The sequence below is a fragment of the Pteropus alecto genome, unplaced genomic scaffold (genome assembly GCF_000325575.1).
Source record: "Pteropus alecto unplaced genomic scaffold, ASM32557v1 scaffold98, whole genome shotgun sequence".
Taxonomy (NCBI): domain Eukaryota; kingdom Metazoa; phylum Chordata; class Mammalia; order Chiroptera; family Pteropodidae; genus Pteropus; species Pteropus alecto.
This window is the reverse complement of record NW_006443570.1, coordinates 6,691,726-6,710,573: the sequence shown is the minus strand read 5'-3', so window position 1 is coordinate 6,710,573 and position 18,848 is coordinate 6,691,726. Positions and strand designations below refer to the sequence as shown.

Sequence of the window (18,848 nt, the reverse complement as noted above, 5' to 3'; positions counted from 1 at the left end):
AAACTCAAAACAGACTGGAACAGCTGGAGGTTTCTGTTGGATTATACAAATGTGAACACAGTGAGAAGTTACAAAAGACTGAGATACCCACCACTGGGATGGCCTGTGAGTCTAGGCTCAGCTGATCTCCTTACACATCTGGGTATCAGGGCTTTCATCATTTGCCTACTTTTGACATTTATATAAGGGGATAATTTGGGGCACACATACAGAGAAAGCGGTAATTAGGAGGAGAGGGGGAGAGGGAGGTGTTCCCATCCTCCAATAGCTAAAGGACAGTGTATTTTGGGATACCCAGATGTTTTGCAGGAATTTAAAATGTTTCACCCGATGTTTAAATTTGTAGGAAATCGTTGCCTGATGCTGCGTTGGTGAATTTTTTCGGAATTTCTAGAGGCTGAAGCAGATCACCTACTTTCATTGATGTTATGCTTTTTAACTGCTGCTTAATTCTTGTTCCCCAACCAGTTTCATCATTACTGACGTGTGCTTGTTGAACCCAAGAGGATGCAGCTTTAGTATAAACTTTGAGCAGGTCATGTGGTTATCCAGAGACATCATCCTGGTCATTTTTTTTTTTTTTTGAAGTTGAGTAGGTGAAAATAATTAATGGGCTGGTTTATTGACATGCATTGAGACATTCTTCTCTTTGTGGTTTCAATTACCAGCTTCAATAGACTAATTTCAAATTTTATCTGAAGTACCAGTAATTACGTGGGGCAAGAAGGATGTCTACTGAAATGCAATTGGATAATACCTACCACTATTGTTAGGCTAAATCTTAAACATAAGACAGACACACAGAGCTTAATGCCTACATGAACCAGACTGTTTTCTGACTTTCTGTGTTCTCAAGAACAAGTCATCCTGATTCACTGGCAAGTAAATTCTGAGAAAGCAACATATTGAGGAGAAAATAAGGTTGGCAGCTTAGTTCATCTCAGTTCTATGCTGGTTGTGAGGAATGGATGAGAGCAGAATGAGGAAGGGAGTTAGACCTGGCTTCAAATCACCAGCTCAGCTATGTACTAGTTAAATGTCCTTGGTTAAGTTACTCAACTCTCTGAGTTTCAGTTTCTCCTCTATAAAATGGGACTAATAAAACTCATTATTGAGGACTACAACTATGAATAATTTGATGTATAGCTAGCCTCTTTCCAGTGTACCACCAGTGGCATAATCCATGACTCAGTCAGTAAATGGAACTGGCTGTGATAACTGTTGCTATTTTTGTCCTTTTAATTTTCACTGTCACTTAGATGGACACAAGTATCCAGTGAAGTGTATGTTCTTATGATCTTGATTTTATAAATGAGGAGACTGAAGCTCAAGAGAAAATGTGTGAGGCTCAAGTCAGTGCACCAGGGTAGAAAGGAAATTATATAATACAAGAGTTAAAACCGAGGATCATACAAGAGTTAAAACCGAGGATCATACAAGAGTTAAAACCGAGGATCCGGACCAGACAGCTTGAGTCTTGAATCCTGATTTCACCAATTGCCAGTTGTTTTTTGTTTGTTTGTTTAAATCTTGGGCAAGTTATTTAAAACCTCTATGCCTCAGATTCCTAGAAATCCTGTAAGAATCAGGATAATAATAAGGTCTACCTCCTGGATGATCAAATGAGCTAATGAATGGAAACTATCTAGGGTAGTGATTAACACGTGGTAAGCACTCAATAAATATGATGATTATTAGGAGAACCAGGACTGTTCTACTGGCCCTAAATACTGTGCTGTTTCTGTCACACTGCTGTCTTCCAGGGGGTCAACTTTGGAGCTTCTCTGAGTGTGCTTTTTATACTTTTAGTGTTTTTTGAGGCAAGGGCATGCACTGAAGATATGAAGATGGGCCAGACAACCTCTAATGCTCCAGTGTCCTCAAAATACTGCCTCTGTTCTAAAGTCCTAAAGTCACTAATCCTAGCAGGTTTCCTCGGAGCTCAGGCAAGTATGGTTTCTTAGCTGCAGCAGAGAAAGAGAGAAGGCTTTTTGATCAAGAAGCTTGATCTTATAAATTAGCATCTGTCACTATACTCAAAATAATATGGCACTGACATAGGAATACATATATATAGATACTTAATATGTGATAAAAGTAATATTCGACTTGATGAGGAAAGATGGTTTATTTAATAAATAATGCTGGCATTATTCATTTTTTATCTGGGAAAAATCTTGGACCCCTGCGTCATACCATATACAAACTATCTCTGATAGATTTTAAAGATCAAGTGATAAAAGGTATAACAACAAAAATATTTTTAAAATATTTAGGAAAATATTTATATAATTTATAGTTGGAGATGCAATATTAAATAATAGAGGAAACCAAGAAACTTTATGAAGGAAAAGATCAATAAATCTAACTATACAACATTTAAAAATCCCTCTATAGCATAATATCAAAAATATTAAAAGCTAGATAATCAGCTAACAGAATGTTTATATCACAGGACGAAGGGTTAATATTTCTACAGTTTAAGTGACAGATAAAGTTTATATGAAAAACACTAATAACCCAGAGAAAAATACGTGAAGAAATATGATCAGAAGAGAAATGCAAATGGCTAATGAGCATATGAAAAGATACTCAACTTCGGTGGTAGTTTGAAAATGCAAATTAAATCAATGAAATTCTATTTTTCCTGGTAGACTGCCACAAATAAATAAATAACATCCAGTGCTATGGAGATTATGGGGAAATGGACATATCACACAGAGCTAGCCGATAGGAGTGTAAATATTCATAGATACTGCCGATATCTTTCAAAGTAATCTGTCAGTGCGTAGTGAAATAAAGCACGTGCGTTCCTGGACTGAACAATACTACCTTGTGGAATCTTTCCTCCTGAAATGAAAGCACCGGTACAAAAAAGTATATTTGAGGTTATTTATTTCAGCATTGATTTTCATGGTAAAATAAGATTGAAATAACCTTAATATTTTTCATGTAGGGAATGATTGAGAAAAGTCAGGTGCCTTAAACTGTGGTAGCTCTGCAGCATAACACATAAATGAGTAGCTAGCTCTCTGAAGGACTGACATAGAGGACATTCCTGGCATATTGTTAGTTGAAACAAAATATTTTTAAGTAGAACCTCTCTAAGTATATGTATATATATTTGGGTGTGTTTGAGCACAGTGAAAGATGTTGAATGATGCCTAATAAACTGTTCACACTGATTACCTCAGGGGTATCACTGGGAGGAGAGAGAGAGATGATTACCTCCTGCTCTGTACACTTGTGTGTTGTTTGATACGTTACCACACGTGCATTGCTTTGTTTTAAAGAAAGGGACTGACCTCAAATTCCGGTCCTTTATTTACTGGCCGGGTGACCTTGGGAAGTTACATAACCTCTTTACATCTTATTTTTCTCATCTATAAAATAATGGTACTATTACCTCACAAAGTCGTGGGGAGGATTCAGCAACATATGATGTGTCGAGTCCCTAGCACAGGGCTTATTGAATAGTGGGTGATCAGCAAATGAACACTCCCGTTTCCTTCCTTCACCATCATCTGATATGTCTTCAGGGATGCAGACCAGTCACCACATTGAAGCCAAGCAAAACAGGAGTATGACGCTGCCATACAAACATATAACTCAGCAACTTCCAAAAGCTAAATTAAGATGATTTTCTTGGGAGTTAAAACCATTGTGATTGACCCATATTGCCACTCCCTCCCTCCATTCATCCAGACATCTAGAGTTAGGAATCCAAGAAATAATTGCATATGGCTCATTAAAAGTACGAAATTAAGCGACCAGTCCTATGACCGAGGACCAGGTTGGGTCGTGTGGACATCTGACAGCTGCCTCTCCTCTCCCTCCTGCCTGGGTCCTTCACCCTTGACGTCCCTGGCCTGCTGCAGTGGTGGAATCTCATTGTCGGTGGCCATACCCTTCTCTGGCATCTCCTCACTTGACTCCCTCTCCAACACGCATTGAATACCTATTTTAGAAACAACATTATGCTAGAGCTTTTTTCAACATGTTCTCACTTAATCTTCCCCAAAACTCTGTGAAGTAATGATCATCTCCATTTTACAGATGCAGAAAATAAGGCTATGGAGGTTTAGCCACCTTTTCAAGGTTCTAGGGTGAGGATACATATTAATGCATGATTTTCTCCTATGCAGTAATAACTCTCCAAGTTGGAGATGTCAGAAGATCCGGGGGCTTAAATTCTCCCTACATAATAGTTATTCAAATCCCAGTGATAATTGGTATCAGTTGCTAGGAACAGCATGTCTGTCCATGTGAGAAAGAACTTAAGTCCTTCAAGTAGCTGTAGTACTTTCCTGGCTTGCAACCTATAGCTATATTTTCAGACCAAACTCAAGTGTCTCCTTTTCTAGGAAGGCTTTACCCCAGTACTTGAGAAAAGGATCAGAGTCTGTTTATTCCCGCCTCTGTATTTAAGCTTTAACATGCACACACCTTGAGTATAACACTTGCCATGTTTTGTTTTAACTATTTGTTAACTTGCAGATTGGGGCGTCCTTAAGAGTGGGGGCATTTTTTATGTGTTTCATTTGAGATGTTCTTTTAATTTTTTAGGCGAATGTACAAATTCATGATGATTTGTTAAATAGGATATCTGCAAGCCCTGAAAGGTCCCCAAGTGAGAGAATGGGGAGCCCTAGTTAGAGGCCCAGCAACAGAAGAAGAAGCCAGCAGCAAAAGAGTTATTCCAAGCCACTTCCCCCTGTGAAATAAATCTGAAATCATCAAGGGGTCAAAAGCCTGCAGCGGCGGGTATTTTAAGCATGCTCATTAATAATAGCTCAAAGTGAGGATTTATTACAGTTGAGAAAAAAGGAAAGAGACAGTAAATCAGCATTGCTGAGGAAAAGAGCAAGAGAAAGATGTGAGTTCTTATTTAAAATGTATTCATATGCTTTATAGCCCTAAAGTAGAGATGGCCGTATTGAAGTGGAAGGCTTTATTTGTAGGACTGAATTCACCGAAGATATGTTTTATGCCAGTATTCATTTTCCCAACTTTCATTTGCTTTCCTTTGGTCAAAAAAGTTGAGGACTTAGTTTATTGCTTAAAAGCAAGAATAGATTGCCTTAGCTGTCTCTTCGTGAAAATATTCCTTGCTCTAAATGATGGCTTCTAAGGAAAGCACTAGTTGGATCCTAAGAAAATGCTATTTTATTGGCACATATGTTGAAGAGAATAGTTTTTAAAACATTCAATTAGTTCTGCCTTTGAGATAGAATTTAAACAAGCCCAAAGCAATAGGATTAAATTCGTGTAAAAATCCAACTGTTGCTTGGGAATCAATTCTTTTCCCACTCAGACTACGCCAAGGATGATCAAGCTTGCTCTTGGCCGTATTCCAGCCAAGACAGATACATGCTTTTAACTCATAAATCAGACCGTAGTACTCCCTTGCCTAAAACTCTCAGTGGTTTTTTAATACGTTAGAGTAAAATGCCAACTCCTTACTATTGTCTGCAGACCCCCGAACCATCTGGCCTCGGTTTACCTGGCTAACTTCATCTCATCTCACTTTTCTTCTCATCTGGTTCATCAGGTTCAAGTAAACTGGCTGCTTCTTTGTTCCTTGAACGTATCAGGCTTTTCTCTGCCAAGATCTGCTCCTCAACTCTGCCTTGGACACCCCTTCCCCTGCCACTGTTCAGGAGTGACTCCTCTCAGTCCTTCCGGGATCTACTAGTTGTCACTTACGGAGAAATTACCCCTGACCATTCTACCTGGTTATCTCCCTTTCCATGCTTTATTCTGTAATTTATTATCATCTTGTCTATATAGCACGCTTACCAAAAGTTCTAATTATATAGATATACATATATAAACTTGGGGATGAATGAAACCTCCCACATTCCTCGCTAGACTGCAAGATCCATGAGAGCAGCAACCATATCTGCTTCATTCATTGCTAAGTACCCAAAGCTGATGACAGTGCCTGGCCCATAGTAGGTCCTCAGTAAATATTTGCTGTGTGAATTCTCAGTGTCAGGCCTAATGCCAGGCATGGAATAGGCTATCAGTAAACACTTTTTAATTGAGTTTGTCTTGTTCCTATAGAATTTTTCTAAGCTGCATAGATTTATATAAGCTACATAAATTAATTCCAAGTGCTGAACTCCCCCGTCCACAATAGCATGGTCTCAGCTGAGACGACAAATGACAACTCGGATCAAATGAGTGAGGAGAATGCCTAAAAGCTCAGACTGACTTTAATAGCATGGTCTCAGCTGAGACGACAAATGACAATTCGGGACAAATGAGTGAGGAGAATGCCTGACTTTGGAGCATCTTCTCTAGGATAAAAATGTCAATGAGGCAAGTTTTAGCTCTCAGCGTCAGACTTGATCCGTCTGGTTCCTTGCTCTCTTTACCTATTTCTTGTTTTGGTGAGACTTTTTTTGTTTTTGTCTGGGAGTTACCATGTTGTGTTAATAAACCGAACTTGAACTTTTTTGGTTTCACTGGGTTTGAACAAGCCGCTGCGATAGGTTTTCCAAGGCTCACATTTTAAGCGGCGAAAATCACAGTCAGTGGGCCTCTTTCATAGTTCACCGGACCCCAAGCCAAGAGACCATTTGGGATTTGTAGCTTAGGGTAACATCAAAAACATTGTCATGGAAAATGTTTTGGCGAGATAACACATAGCAGTGATTCAGCCATTAAGTTCCACGGTTTAGGCTCTGTGAAAATTAATTTGCAAAAATATCCAGGTCTGTTGTGTGTTCTGGTTTATATGTCAACTAGAAGATTGTGTGAAAAGGATGCCAGGGATGATACCATTTAAACATTTTCAGACCGGTTGTCCATGAATTAGAGTGATTCTCACTCAATTTTACTTCATTTACATTTACTTTTTTTCTCAACAATTAGTTGTATTGGTCAAGATAGAAAAAGACACAGTATTAGCTAATAAGCCATAATATATGTTGCTTTAAAAAGGTGACAGAAAGTTTGAAAAGTCGATTTATTGGGACAGCCCCAGAAACTAAGAGAAAAAAATAATTCTACAATAATTGTCTAAATTTGGTAATAGAAGCAGTGCCATAGCTTTCTGCAATGCCACCTCTATACCCAGGGGTGACGTGGGATCAATAATATGGAGGGGAGTTAAGTATCAGAATCCTGAGAATAACTGGGAGTTCTGCACAGTCCAGAGGGAGAGTTTCTTACTCTAAATCTTTCATAATATACTGGACCCCGAACCTTGGTTCATTATGTCCAGCCTCGTTCTGCAGGTAAAACCTGTAGGTTCACTTTTATGCCCCAATAAGTGTGGGCACTCCATCCTCTCCTGTTTTCACAGCCTCTTTCCCAATGCATTTTCCTAAAACCTAGATTACACCACATTTGCAGACCTATTCCTGGTCCATTTGGCACCTGTGGTCCCTGTACTAGCTTTGACACCTTAATTATTGTCCCAACACTTAACACTGATTCTAAGAGCATCGACTGCCTTCATTTGGGCTAGAACCTTGCCCAGTCCAGCCAGCCCCAGAACGTGACCCGTGGAGCAGCTCTTTGTGAGCAGTCGTCCCCATCAGGTCTCCTTGGGGACCTCCTCCTGCAGATGAGACACAAACACATTCTCTCTTGCCTGAATTAAAGCCTTTTTTCTCTCCAGCTGAAGTTGTATGGCTTTTTAAAAATCCTAACTTTATTTGGGATGATTGACATTTAAAGCAGTTTGATTTGAAACTTCGCACTTGAAATTTAATTTAACGGAAAATAGGCACTAATGTTATTTACTCTTGATTTACCAAAAGAAAAATGGTATCAAAAGTCTTACAGTGGTCATGGCTACAATTGACTCTGAAAGTCTACGGCTACAGTAGTCCACTCGTGTGTGGAGGCTGATGGGGAGGAGGAGATTGAGAGCAGTGGATGTGCAGAAGCACTAGGAATCTTGAGACGTGGGCCCTTGCTCTGTCCTTCCCTGTCTCTATCTGGCTGTGTGGCCTTGGGTTGAGGACTTTAGCCTCTTCCTTTATGGCCTCAATTTCACGTATGCATTTAGATCAGATGAGCTCTAAGGCGGCATCTACTTCTGAAAGACTATTAATTTAAGAGTGATTTAAAATCAGCAATCCAGTGGTAAATAGACTTAGACACCCCCCTCGGGAGAGGAGCTAAAGAGGGACACAGCTGAGCAGGCGTGAGTATTTCTCAGTTATTCTTCAATTGCCTGAGCAGGTGGTTAGAACCAGGCACATAGGTCTTGATAGTAGGGGCATAAAACCTGGAAACTGTTTGTCATAAAGAGCGCCATGCCCAATAAAGCCAAGGCAGATGTTCGCATAAAGTTTTTGCTCTTTGTGTTTTAGTGGAGATGCTTTTGCGGTGTGAAGTTTATTAGTAAGGCACAGTGGTATCTGCCTACCCATGATGCTATATAACAGCAGTCTCGTAATCCATTTATAGGGTTGGAATTATTTTTGTTAATGGTTTTCATGGGAGCAGATGAAGTTCAATGTATACCAGCTGTAACTACAGTTATCATGCAGCTGCCTTCAAGAGAAGGCCCCCCAGACATCATAGCTGTCCTGACTGTCAAAGAGATTATTATCTTGCAGAATATTAAAGGTAAAAGGAGACTGTGTTCGTTTCCTATTGTGGCTATAACAGATATTCAAAACTTAGTGGCTTAAAACAACACAAATTTATTATCTTACAGTTCTGAAAGTGAGAAGTCTGCAATGACTCTCATGGGGTTAAAATCAGTTTTCAGCTGGGCAGTGCTCCTTCTGGAGGCTCTTGGGGGAGAATCTGTCGCTTCGTCCATTCCAGCTTCTGGAGGCCACCTGCACTCCTTGGCTCCTGTCTCCTTCCTCCATCTTCAAAGCCAATATATTCTGTCCTCTCTGACCTCGCTCTTCATCCTTGAATTTTTTCCTTCTCTCTGACCTTCCTATACCTCTCTCTTTAAAAAGACCCTTCTGGTTACACTGGGCTCATCTACTCATCCCAAGATCCCTAACTTAATCATTCCTGCAAAGTACCTTTTAGCATCAAGATAACATTCACAGGTTCTGGAGTTAGGATGTGGACATCTTCAAAGAGGGGCCATTATTCAGCCTACCGCAGGAACCATAGAGAGCAGCCCAGGCCTGAGACCAATAACTCATCTGAGGTCATAGCTAATCTGTGGCAATGCCATGACGATATCCCCAGCATCCTTACATTTGCCATGTTTGTGTGCGTCACTGACAAAGAGGGGTAGGAGCATATCCCGATGGAGGCTTTATTTTCATAATAAACTTGAAACAATTGAGGAATACGTATAGGATTAAGTCAGTGATTTAAACAGAGCAGCTTAGAGGACAGAAGTTTATATTTTTTTTAAATAAATTTTGAATGCGAAAGCTTTCTTAAATATTGTAATTTTTCTAAAGCGTGGTACCTTCTAAAGATGTTAAGTGACTTGCGGTGATAGCGTAGCTTAAACAGTGGTGGGAAATGAGAGTGCCAAGAAGGCACGCCTATATGTTCTCCTTTCTCCCTCCTTCTCATTCTTCCTCCCCCTCCTTCTCATTCTTCCTCTGTAACCCTGGCCATTGCTGCCATTTTGAAAATCAGTTATGCCGGAAAGCCAATTCAAACTCTTTAGAGGAAATAGAGCCACCAGAGGCTTACTTATTGTTATGGGTTAAATCAAATTAGGTATTTGCCTTATTTCACAGGGAAGCCCATATTATTTTGGCACTGAAGCGTTCTTATAAGAATCCAGGGAAATTGTTTTCCATTCTTCTCCCCCTTGCTGCCCAACGGTTGCCTATGACAAATAAAAGGGTCAGAGAATTTTGGAGTTAGATGGGACTAGACAGACCTTCCCGCCCCATTTTTCCCCCCTGAATTATAGGTCTCTCATATAGAATGTTTGGCAAGTGTTTGCCAGTCTCCTCTCTTGCCTCAGTTTTCTCCATCCATGACGTGGGCAGGAACAATAGCTGCTGTAAATGAAAGACTAAATTAAATTTGATTTCCTGAGAGGACAGGTACATTCGAGAGGGTTATGATTTGATTGTTAGGCTCATCTCCTCTAGGATTCACTCCCTGGATCCCCTTCTGCTGCTGCAGGGTTCAATGCCCTTCATCTAGAGTCTCATAACACATTCGACTTAACCTGACACGCCTCCCACCAGTGGGGTCATGGTTGTTATGTGTATCCGCCTTCCTTGCAATTTAACCTAACCGAGGACTGGTCACTCAGTGGGAGCTCACTATACTGCTGATGGATGCTATGGATGGACGAGTGAATTACGGCCATTTAATCTCAGGGGCATGCGGAGGACACAAGGATCCAGGGCCTCAATGGAAATGCTGAGAGAGGCAGGAAAAGGCTGAAGATATAGTTTCTAATCTTCACTGATATAAAATTAGTAGGTTGGCTCCCCCTGCTCTGCTAACTTTCTTAAACAAAAGAAAGTAAGAATGGAAATTGCCATTGAGATTTATCTTAATAGATGTTTTATTGTGACACTGAAGATGAGTAGACAGTTTTCTTTTGGAAATTTGCAGTCAGCACTCGATGATATATCAAATGAACAAATTCTTCAGCTGCTGGTACATTAGGTTAATAACACAGTGTTAGACTCAACAAAGACAAAGTCAAGTAGCCAAGCTCCTGTCTCGCATTGATTGGGAGTGATAAAAACAATTCCTTCCCTCAGTTTGGTCTCGACAACCAAGAGAATCACACCTTGTACGTATCAAATGCCACTTTCTTGTGTATAGGACAAGATTGAGTCTTACATCATTCTTGCCAAATGGGAAAGCAGAGCATCAACTCACGAATTGCTAAATATTTGGTATCCTTCAGACATGTTGCAAAGGAGATAGAGTTGGGCTAGGCCATCTTCCCACTAAGGCATTAATGCTAAAAGTACTTATTAAAGAGGCCATAGGATGAATGGATCTGAAACAAGAAAATCTGATCATAAAGATCATGAAGGTAGGACTCAGAAATCAACTAAGATTCAGGCCAGGAAAATACCATAGAACACCCGAAAATCTCTACGAGTGAGAAACATTGGATGACTCTTTGATTTTACCACTTTTGTACCATAGCTCTTTTTATGTTGTTTCCCCAACCTTCCACCCAGTCTGATTGTACAATTTCTTTTTGTTTCTAGTTCCTTCTTTCTGGGGATTGGTGAACTCAGCTTGGAATCTTTGCTCTGTGGGGAAACGGCAGTCACCAGTCAACATAGAAACCAGTCACATGATTTTCGACCCCTTTCTGACTCCTCTCCGCATCAATACTGGCGGTAGGAAGGTAAGCAGCCCTGTTGCTTCCGTCGTGAAGTCGAAGGGAGTGGGCAGATGCTGATTCTAAAAGCCAAGCCATCTCTGTGATGAGTTTGTCTTCTCATCTAGGAATAAATACCACAGACCTCAGGCCTACTGCCAACAAATATAATTATGTCTGAATTGTGCTTTTTCTCCCTAGCTAGCCAAACCCTCATGTTTCTAATTACTCTTGTACCCCCTGGAGGTTGCCTGAGGTTCTACCCCTTGGTACCCCAAGAAGGTCAGAACACAGAGTTGTCTCCCCTGCAAATCATGCTGGGAAAATCCTCCTTCCCAGAAACCTTTTTTCCTTGGGCTTCTCTGAACCCGAACAAAGTGAAAATAAAATTCTTAACAAAAGTAAAATCAGATGTTCATCATCCTAGAAGGAAAAAACAAACAAAAATCACCCTAGATGATTTATAAGCATATCAATAATTAATCTTCCTAGGGGCATGTTGCTAGCTAAGAATCCTAGCTCCTGTGCAGAAATGCTGAGCTGTGCTTTGTGATTCTCACACCAACATACCTCCTCCCCTTCCTCCTCCCCCTCCTCCAAGGAGCTCCTCCTCAATTTGTGGAAGGGCACGGTGCCCATGGGGTCTTCTCATTGCTGGAATCGAACATTTCCCTTGCTGGTTCATTTCTATTTGGCAACCTTTTACTGTTGAGTAGATTGTTGAAGGTGGAAAAAAACACACACAGAGAAAATTATGTTTGAAGGTGATTTAGCTGTTGCAAACTCAAGAGGAATGGAAAATCATTTTGTGTAAGAAATTGGGGTTAAAATTTTGGACAACTTTTGTATTGCTGGTGGCTGATTCTCCAGGATTTCGATTCCTTGGGCTCTGCTCTCTCCTCCACTTATGCAAAATATAGATGGTAGCAGGATAAAATAACTATTCACCTTACTTACCACAGTTTGTAATGGATTTTTTCCCATTCTGATATATTAGCATGTATTTTTTCCTGTCACACAAAAAAAATCTAATGACTCATCAAAGCGTGGTTAGAGACTTTGACTCAGGTCACAGGGCAGGTTATCAGAGGCCTTGCATATGATTGAGACTATTTAGCTATATAATATTTGTGTGCTATTTTAAATATGTCTTGGGAGCATTTCTTCAGAAAGGTCCGGTGTATCTGATGTAGTTTATTACTCTGATTCCACAGAAATCTAACTTACCCTAATTGTCGTTCCATTTGCAGTTTTATTTTTACAAACCCTCAAAGGGACTTGTTGTGGATTCTACATGTTTCTCTTTCTAAAAAGGGGAATTATTCAAATCAATTCATGAGAATGGATAGGTTCACTGACCATTATTTAAGAAGGGCAAGTTGCAGTTTTGACTAAATATTCAATTCTTTTTTTCTTGGAGAGGGTGATCAAGGGAATAATTGTTTTCTATGCGAAAGGAAAATCAATTTTAAAAAAGCCCAAAGCAGAAGGAGGATTGGTAACTGAGTTCCAGAAATTATCTCAAAGATGACCAGCAAGGCTAAGGCACAGAGACCGAAGAGGGGATGACGGGAACGTAAGGGTACAGGAGGAAGACAGAGGCCAAATCCTGAGGTCATGTCATGGAACTGAGTCTTTTCCCTACGAGTTAAATAGCAAGCGTTTGAAGCATTTTTAGGTAAAGGGTATGTAGAGAGTGGGAGGGGAAAGGAGGCAAGCTAACACAAATAATGGATATATAATTTTCACTTTTCATTCGACCATCTTACAGGAAAAACTTGATGTGACAGGGGGAAAAAAACTAATTGCAAGACAGCTGCTCCCTAAAATTTATTGGGAAAGAAGGAACTGGGAGATAGCCTGGTGTTAAAAATCACTCAGATGTATGTTTTGTTTTGATGTTTTTTGTTGTTGACAGATGATTTTTTTAAATTTCCAGTTCAGTAAAGTGCACCTGATCCAAATCAATTTTCAAACGCATTGGAGTTTGGAATTTGGAAAATATTTACTTCTGATGATGTAAATATTTATATCTGGCACGATTTGTGTTGTCAGCTATTTGAAGAGCTGAGAACTGTTTCATGGTTTCTTTTTGCATTTGTGAAAGATGGAAAAGAAAATATAGATGATAGTAGGATAAAATAACTGGTATTGAACTGCCTAAGTTTGATAGACAATAGCTAAATCATGCTGGCAATCTCTTTAAAGGTGGTTTTTAATGAATTGCAGATTTAGTTTGGAAGTGAGGATTCGAATCACTGTCCACATTTAGTTTTGCCTTGAAGGAATGTGTTTTCAACTCAAAGGGCTTAAAAAACACCCTGTAAGGTGGAGAGGTTTGTAGAATTGGGGCAAGGTGTCACATTTTGAAGTCTGAGATTAGCTGGTTATTTGCATGTTAAATGCATCCCGGTCTTATGTTGCATGTTTATCCATGACCATTATCCCTGCCCATGTTGAAATGTTTCTTATTTACAAACCCATGAAGCAGCTCTGCCACAGTCCCTGACTTGTGTTACTGAGTTTATTTTAATGTGTTTGACCTGGCATAGGCTCAGTTGATGAACTAAGGGCTTGTCTTAGCATGGGTGAGGACTGAAATTCAACCTGAACATGAAAATACAAAGAATACTACTAGTTAGATGAGAATCAAAACATATCGTGTCTTGGATATAGTAGAGGATATTCATTTCACTTGAGCAATGAGATTTCTTTTACCTTTCAAGTTGCTTATTTTCAATGGTAGTTTTTAAGCAGTGTTTGTTTTTTTCTTAAAGGAGAGTATTTTTTATTCAGTTGTTCATGTATGACTTGTAGGACTTATATGGACAAAATCCAAAAACATTAAAAAAAGTACTTTTTAAACAACACTCGCTTAAGCTCGGGCTGCATGTAGATACAAGAATCTTATCATGGAACCAGGCTCCCACCCTTGACCCTATTATATTTAATTCCCAATAGTCTAAATAGTTGGACAGGGGGTAAAATCTTGGAGCTATTTAATCTATTTTAGATGAAACTACTAAATCAACTCAGGAATCAAACAGGGGCAGGTGGAGATAATTCTTCCTTCCTTGTCTCAGATCATTAAAAGTTTCTTTATACAAGAAATTGGATTATGATATGACTGGTGTTTTAAACTCAGTTTAATTCTGTTTGTTTTAAAGATAGAGACCCTTGTCCGTAATTGAACTTACACAGATTCACATATATTTTGACTTTCCTTCTTTTTACTCATACCAAATGAGTGTACATAATGTATTCATATGTTAATTTTCATGTGCTGTGCTCATAATTAAGCTTCTTGGTAATATGAAAGTAAAGATAGGAAATGAAAATGTTATCCCACAGTGAAATATGAATAACCTCCCTTGATCATTTTGGGGTATGATAATTCCTCTAGATATTTGCCTGGAGTATTCCTGATACAGGTAGGTCCTGGAGGGTTATGGGTTAAGAGGTGAGTTTAGCTCTCATGGAGGAGACACAGTCCACAGATAACCTCTCTGCTGTTCTAAAATATCTAAAAGGAAAAAAAACATATTAAAATTGAATCTGAAATCACTTAACTGATTCCACCATTTTAAACGAAAATTAGTTTTGGCATCTTTCCTCATCTTTCAGCTCTTTTAATAAAATGGACATCTCGATAGTTTTAATGATGTGAGTATTGCTCACGATATGTTAAATGTAAAGGGTAGCATCTAAAATCAGCTACTTAACGATCCCAATTTTATTTTAAAAATTCCCATAATATGCATAGAATAGAGACCAGGATTAAGGGTAATATTGTTTTCTTTTTACTTTTCTAAAGTTTCTAGATTTTTTTCAACAAACACATTAATTTAATGATTGTAAAACACCTATTGTTTTTTATATTCTCTCTCCATTTTAGGCGAAATATACTTTGACTTGATAAATACGGTAGATAGAATAATGTTCCCTCCTAAAGATATCCACATCCTAATCCCCAGAACCTGTAAATACCTTACACAACAAAGGATATCTTGAAGATGTGATTAAGTTGAAGATCTTAAAATGGAAAGATTAGCCTATATTATCCAGGTGTGCCCATGGTAATCACAGGGTCCTTATAAGGAAAAGACAGTATTCGGAGGATCAGAGTCAGAGAAGGGGACGTGACAGCAGAAGCAGAGGACACAGCGATGCATGGCCACAAGCCAACGAATGCGGGCAGCCTCTAGTGAATGCAGTTTACTTATCTGTATTTCGTGGTTTGAGAAATGCCTTGACTTGCCATAGTGATAATACCCTTTCTCAGAAGGAAGTGACAAAGAGTCTCTTATTGAGATTTAACTCTAACCAACAAGGAAAAGCAGCTGAGTGATGTGGAAGGGATGGTAAAACTCTGGAGAAAATGAATGTGTCGTCTTAGAAAATATGGTAGCCAAGGTAAAAAAAAGAAAGTGTTCAGCATTGTCAGACATGAATCCTAACCCTTCAAAAGGCAGATGTTTGAAATATCATAGCTAAAATGATATGATCTCATTACTTCGTGGAAGATAACTCTAGAGGATTGGGAAGCTGTTACAAATGAAATTATGGTAATATAAAAAATGATGGAACAAAAAAAAAAAAAAAAAAAGAACTGGTAGGAGTTAAGGATACGAATGTGGCTGCACAGGGAGTTTTTCGAGGAATAATTTTTTCAAATAACATATAAGAGGTGTGAGTAAAAGAGCTTATAGCCAAGGGTGAGGACACAAGGATAAGTAAACTGTCAAAGTGGTTTCAGAGAAAATAAGGCTCGGGATGAGTTGAGACTTCCGGAATTAGAAGGTCTTTTTAAAGCTACGATGAGAGGAAGCAGGAGCGTTGAAGACAGTGTGGACCTCCATTTGGGGGAAGATAGATGGCCACAGACGTTCTGCTTTGGGTTTGAACTTTAGGTTTGCCACCGACCACCTAGATACAAGAGGCCTAACCTTTCTAAGCTCTGGTTGCTTCATTTGTAAAGGGAGATCTTAATAGTACACACCTTACAGTTTTGTGCTAGAGGGAATTATATGAAATAATGTACTTATTTTCAGGCCGTAATGCAATTAGGCCAGTGACTGGCAAAGAAGAAAATGCTCCATGATTGTTAGCTACTGTCTTAGTCCATCTGGGCTGCTGTAACAAACAGCCGCAGACTGGGTAGCTTATAAAGAACGGAAGTTTATGTCTCACAGTTTTTGGTGGCTGGGAAGTCTAAAATCAAGGCACCGGCGTGGTCTGTCTCATTCTAGTGAGGGCTCACTTTCTGGTTCATAGCTGATGCCCTCTGGCTGTGTCCTCACAGGGTAGAAGGAGCTAGGGAGCTCTGCGAGACCTCTTATAAGGGTTCTGATTGTGGGGGGCTCTGCCCTTATGACCTAATCACCTCCCAAAAGCCTCACCTTCTAATGCCACTGCCTTGGGGAATAGGATTTCAACCTGTGAGTCTGGGGGAGACAAAACATGTAGACCACAGCCACAATCACCAGAGATGATGTTGCTGTCAGCGAGAAAACACAACTTAACTCCCACTTGAGTTCCTCTGTCAAAGAGATGAATATTCATATTCAGATCAGTAACCGATATGCTGAGAAGTAAAGTGATTGCAGTTCTTTGGATGACAGAATTAGAATTCAGAACCACCTTGCCAGGATCCCCCAATCCAAAAAGGGTGAAATTCAGTAGGCATAAAGACAAAGCTTTGCTCAGGAAGATATTTGTAAAAAGCTGCACAGATTCAGGCTGGGCTAGATTTGCTGTAAAATCACTACATGCATAAAAGTAGAGGAAGTTAATGGATAATGTACTCACTGTAGGTAAATAGCAAAGGGAAGATGCTGAGAGACGAATTCAGCCTAATTCCATAGTGCTACAGAAGGGACTGCATCCATGACAGTGAAGTCATTGTCCTCTTGTATCCTTCACAGTATCTGAGATCTGGCAGCCAGGCCCTGGGGTGATGGTCAGATTACCTCATGGAAAAGACACTGACAAATCAAAGTACAAAAGAAGAGGAACCAAGTGATGATGAGAAGAATTAAATGTTCTATCTTCAATTTTATCAATCTATCTGAAAGGGAAATATTTTAAGGTGTAATCACAGGTACCTTCTAATAGTACCTGTCCTGTGCAGCTTCAGACACAGAACTAGCCCCGGTGTTTGGAAGTGGCTTAGACCAGACTTCAATTTAAAATAAGAATTCAAGCTGTGTGAAAAGTGAGTGAGCGACCTCCATGTGTTTCAGTGAGAATCCCAGCACGGAAAGGGTTCTGGTAGGTGCTGAAGTCCACTTGAGACTGAGAACAAGCTTGAGCATCAGACGAGGGCCTTGACTTGACCTGGGAACCCACTTCCAATCTTGAAGCTCTTTGATTCTCTATAAGTTGTGTTTACACGGGACATGTGGAACATATTTGTTTGAGGTTTGCCCCAGAATGAAAATTTAACTAGATTGTGAACCCTCTTCTAAAGGAAAACTCTCTTTAAAGCCCTAGCACTGGTTCAGGAGAAATATCCATTCTCTTCTCATCCTCTATCAAAATTACTCCTCGAAGTTTTGCATACAGAGTTCTTTCACCTTTAAGATATTTTGCTCTGAGTAGCTAGAATGGAAGATTGAGGGGGGAAAAAATGAATGTTACAAGAAAGGGCTTTGATTAAAGATAAAAACGAAGCCAAGGTAATTGTGTTTCTGCTCAGAGTGGAGCTTTTTACAGGCAGTAGAAGTTTTTAGTACGTAGCATCGAAAGGTGATAAAATATAACAAAATGCTAAAGACTAAGATGTTGTTTTCCAAGTCTGCGAAGATGTTCTGTCATTGGTATCAGGTTCTCGTGCACCATCGCCTAGCTCAGATGCAGGCTGAAGATTACTGCTTTCTGTCTTGACAGTTCTTCTAATGTGTCCCTCTTGACATCACCCAGAAAATAAAGTCAGAGTAATTAGGCAAGTCTCCCAAGGAAACACCTGGATGTTGGCTTTTGGTATTTTATAAATGTGTCTAGTTCTTTCTCATTCTTTCCTCCTCTGGTGAGAATTAGAAAAGACTTCGCTTTCCCTTTCTGCCTCTCGGTCCTTTATTCTCTCTCCCACTCCTCATTTTCCCTCCTCTTCTCCGTCTCTCTGACTTGCTCACCTATCATTTCCTTGCCTCTCCCATCCATCTCTCCAATATCTCTCTCTCTTTGTGTCTTACCTCTTTGTCCCTTCTTCCTTCCTTTCTCCTGGTCCTGAGTACATATGCCCGAGGAACCTGTGTCCTCTCTCTTCTGCATCACAGGTTCTCCCCTTTCATACATTTTAGAAAGACTGACAATTGTATGGTTTTGGTGGCAACACTTAAATGAAAAAAAAAAATTAAGTTGTCAAGCACAATTTTTTATAAGAGATTATGGAGAGAATTAACTCTAGATGCTTAATGAATGTATAGGTACATGAATTCCTAGATTTTCCTCCAGAAATCGTAGGAGTTAAGTATCTGTGAGATGGTATCATCTTAGTTTTCTGGTTACATAGTTCCACAGATGAAACTAACAGGCATTTTACAAATTAACTGTACTTTCAAAAATAGATAACAAAATGTCTTACACATATATT

At 39.5% G+C, this 18,848-nt stretch overlaps 1 protein-coding gene across 2 annotated transcripts in view; it reads left to right on the top strand.

Moving 5' to 3' along the window:
- Positions 1-18,848, top strand: part of CA10 (carbonic anhydrase 10) — a 435,157-nt gene that overhangs the window by 154,545 nt on the left and 261,764 nt on the right. For both annotated transcript variants that reach the window (XM_006924847.1, XM_006924846.1), the window contains exon 4: positions 11,139-11,281. In XM_006924847.1, the coding sequence (XP_006924909.1) occupies positions 11,139-11,281 (143 nt within the window). The remainder of the gene's footprint in view (positions 1-11,138; positions 11,282-18,848) is intronic.